General features: G+C 45.7%; 1 protein-coding gene across 2 annotated transcripts in view; it reads right to left on the minus strand.

Moving 5' to 3' along the window:
* Positions 1–4,133, minus strand: part of kifc3 (kinesin family member C3) — a 48,328-nt gene that overhangs the window by 9,202 nt on the left and 34,993 nt on the right. For both annotated transcript variants that reach the window (XM_015402441.1, XM_015402442.1), the window contains exons 3-7: positions 3,423–3,508; positions 3,237–3,302; positions 1,886–2,029; positions 1,522–1,761; positions 1,267–1,440 (exon numbers count right to left, since the gene is read on the minus strand). In XM_015402441.1, coding sequence (XP_015257927.1) covers positions 1,267–1,440; positions 1,522–1,761; positions 1,886–2,029; positions 3,237–3,302; positions 3,423–3,508 — 710 coding nt within the window. The remainder of the gene's footprint in view (positions 1–1,266; positions 1,441–1,521; positions 1,762–1,885; positions 2,030–3,236; positions 3,303–3,422; positions 3,509–4,133) is intronic.

Genomic DNA, 4,133 nt, shown 5'->3' on the forward strand with positions numbered 1-4,133 from the left:
ATTACTATTTTTTATGTCTTTATTACTGTTTAAGGCTGAACTTTAAACAATGAAATTGTCTAGAGCAGTTTTAAACGAAATTTACCCTAATTTACCCTAATATACCCTAACCCTTTCCTGTTAACATTATGGTGTATACAGTAGTGCGTAGAGAAAGAAAATGCAGATAAAGATGGTTGATGCTCTGAGCGTGCGCCATGATGACATCAGAGAAGCTGTTGAACGTAAAAAGCATCAAAATTGTCTCATAAAACATTTTTCAAAGATGTTAATTAGCATTCTCTAGTGAGTTAAAGATAGAAATAAGTGCTTTTAGTACCATAATAAAATTTTTTATGCACACCTGGATGTATATCACTGATCGTGCTACGGATCGGGTAGCGGCACGTCCGCTATTAGCTATTAGGCTACACTAAGCTAACGTTTATGTTAGTGGAAGTCAAGCTAAGCTAAGCTAACATTTCCCTCTGGTTAAAGTCATTAAGCCAAACTTTGCAGGTTAGTTTTACTAAACTTGGAAAACTTCTGTTTTTTTCTTTGGTTCCAGTAACTAATGCAACGTTTCTATGCTAACATGAAGAAGACGTAAAAACACAGAAACAGGTTTTCTAAACAGCTGAATCTAACAAACGTCGACACTAAACACTGGTTTATCTACTGTAATGGTTTCCTGACTGACTGGTCAGAGTCCAGAGCTTCCCCAAAGGAAAAAAAATCAAAAACACTTTTAATGAACCGATATTGATCCAATTAAAGACACATTTTAAGATGTCATTTATTTTTTGGAGAATATGAAGAAGTATCATCTTTATTTAATACTCAATAGATCCTTTAGAAAAGTATTTATTTCTTTTGTATATTTAAAATTGTAAAACCCGAAATGCACTCAAGGTTACTTAGATGATCCATATTTCCTGGTTGTAGATAATAAATGATCAGAATGACAGAGTCATAGCTTTAGGTTTATCAGGGAGCTTTGGAGCCTGACCCAAAGGGGGGGGGGGTCCAACCTTGGACAACCTGGGATCCCAGCGGCTCTTTCCATTGTTGACAGTCTGGGATAAAAGGTCACAGAGACGGAGCTGCAGCCGAACCAGTGTAGAAAAATAAAACAAGATCAGATCACCTGAACCTGGTGGGATCCTTCATATCAACCTAAAGGTGAAGTCACACCTGCAGCCTTCCTGTTTATCCCTCACCAACCCACCCCAGGAAGGCTGCATGTTTCTGACGGAGGCAGAGCTGCAGGTGCGTCCCTGAACTCACCTGAGTCCGCAGCTGAGTGCAGGTCCGCTGGGACTCGTGCAGCTGCGTCTCCAGCTCCCGCAGCAGCTGCTTCTGCGCAGACAGCTGCTCCTGCAGGGCGCCGTTCTTCACCTGCATCTCGACCACAGCTTTCTGAGAGTCTGCCGACTCCACCTCCACCGTCTGGGTCACAAACTGAGGGAGAACAGAAGCGGCTTCATCAGTTGCTGGATTCTAACAGTTTCATCCCCGTTTCCCTGACCTGCTTTTCCTCACCTTGACTCTAGAGGGCGCCGCTGCACGTCTGACCAGCTCATCCTCACATTCCTGCAGACGGAGATGGAGCTGGCGCTCGCTGTCGGTCCGTCTTCTCCTGGACTCGTCCAGCTGTTGCTGCAGAGCCTCCAGCCTGCAGCTCTTCTCCTTCAGCTCCTCCTCTACCTCCGCCAGCCGCTGCTCCCTCTGCTGGGCCCGGCTCTCCCAGCGCGACACCTCCTTGCGCAGGGCCTCCACCTCCTGCAGCACAGATACATGGGTAGGGGGCTCAGACTCTCCTGGAGCTGCTAACTCAAAGCGACTAAATGTGAAAGGCTGAAGGCGAGGCGCTGTCCATCAGAACCACGCCCACCTGGAAGCTCACCTGAGCGTGGGGGCAGCGGCTGCAGCTCTCGGCCGCGGCGTCGAGCTTCTGACCCTCGGAACCCCTGCATGACTTCAGCTCCTGCTTCAGACGCTCGTTCTCCACCAGCAGCCGCTCCAGCTGCTTCTCCAGGTCCGTCGCCCCCTGCAGGACAGGTGGACGCCGTGGTTTTAAAGTAACAGAATTAAGATGAAGTGAAACCAGAACCGAACGTTTACATCAGACATTTCTGCTAAAACACACTTTCTAACACTGGAACTCCCACAGCCGCCATTTTGACGGTTCTGAGGTCTTAAAGGGAAAGAAACGCATTTAAAACTAATATTATGTTGCTCATGTTAACTGACTTTTCCTGTTTCTATATTTCCTTCATTTTATATATTTTTTAATAAAATTAAAATGTAAAAAATAAATATGGTTAATTTTACCTCGATCCTCCACAGTCGTCATTTTTATGGCTCTATTAGCTGCATTGTAAATTCTTCCCACGGTTGATTGACGTTCGGTACCGTTGCCTAGCAACCAACATTCTACCTAGAACTCTTTAGCTAATATAGAAAAATGGCTTTTAGAGGAAATCTAACAGCGAAACAGGTTTTAAAAATGCTTCAAAATATTGATGATAGCGATTCGGGCGGAGAGGGAGAGAAGGATGAGGAGGAAGAGGCTCCGATTCTGACAGCGGGTCCGAGGATGATCAACCAATCCCAGGACAACGCAGACAATAGTGAAACTTTTGTTCAAGCACCGCCCACACCTCAGCCGGTCCACTTCCACCTGAAGCCAAACCAGAGTCCGTGCTCCAGTCTAACCACACAGGTAGGCTGGAGGTGTTTGATCAGATGGTCAGAAAGGATTCTGTTAAAGTTCCAACATGAAGGAGGCTGAAATTTATAATCTACTGGAAATATCAGCTATAAACCAGTTGGTTTGGTTCAGGAGCTTGAAGGGATTTTATCCTTGAACTGATAAAAAGTTGTGAAAAAGTGAAAAAGTGATCTGCTTTGTTTGGGCGGAATCAATCGATTTATGTCAATAAAATTCTAATTTCAAACTTAATTTATTTTAATACAAATTTAGAACACAAATTAAAATAGCTTACAATAAAGCCTTTGAAAAAAATATCTTAGATTATTTTCTAAGGTTTAAATATCCACAATGGGTTTATATCGCACACTAGGACCATCTCAGGTGATGACATCATCATGGGAAAATGACGGCCAGTGGGAGCTCTAGCGTTAAAAGTAAAACCCAACCGGGTCAGAACTTTGAGGTTCTGGTTTAGGTCCAGTATCTGTGGGACTCTGAGGACGGCCTCCCAGTCTCCCAGTCGGTCCCAACGGGCCCGTACCAGTTCAGAGCGAAGTCTCTCCACCTCCTGGGTCTGATCCAACAGCTTCTCCTCCAGCTCCTCCACCTGCAAAAGGCAGCGACACGCTTACTACCCAGGATGGTTCCAGGAACAGTCGGCGCGTTCTAAGGTCAGAGCCGAGTCAGAACTCGACATCTGGAACTGTTCCTCGGGTTGCAGACGTACCTGTGAACGCAGCCGAAACACCAGCTGCTCCTCTTCTGCACGGCTGAAAGAACCTGAAGCTGCAGAGGCCTGCAGCTGCTTCACACCTGAAAGAAAATGATCAATAATAAAATGACTGAAAACTTTAATGATGTTTAGAAAGCTCCAGCAAAGACCACTCTAAGAAAGAAAATCTATAGACCTTTAATCTAGATTTAAAACACCTCTCAGTGCTTTTGCAGTTTTCTGCATTTTCCCAGATACAGCAGCAGCCATTAAACATGGCCGCTCCCAATCAACCGCCAGCTGAATGGCCGCCATCTTCCCTGCAACTTCCAGTGAAATTCCCTCTAAATTCCAGCCACTGCAGCGACCCCCCCCTCTGGCATCTGACTCCACCTTTCACTGAATTACAGGGTCTGACCAGCAGATGGCGCTTCTCTTTAGATCTCAATGTCCACAAATCACGACAGAAAGAATGTTTTAGAACAAAGATTGATGTTTAAAAAGGAGTTGTAGGGGACCATCCAAGGACCAGCCAAGGACCATCCAAGGACCAGCCAAGGACCAGCCAAGGACCAACCAAGGACCATCCAAGGACCAGCCAAGGACCATTCAAGGACCAACCAAGGACCATCCAAGGACCATCCAAGGACCATCCAAGGACCAACCAAGGACCATCCAAGGACCATCCAAGGACCATCCAAGGACCAACCAAGGACCATCCAAGGA

The sequence above is a fragment of the Cyprinodon variegatus genome, unplaced genomic scaffold (genome assembly GCF_000732505.1).
Source record: "Cyprinodon variegatus isolate N-32 unplaced genomic scaffold, C_variegatus-1.0 Scaffold1349, whole genome shotgun sequence".
NCBI classification, from domain to species: Eukaryota; Metazoa; Chordata; class Actinopteri; order Cyprinodontiformes; family Cyprinodontidae; genus Cyprinodon; species Cyprinodon variegatus.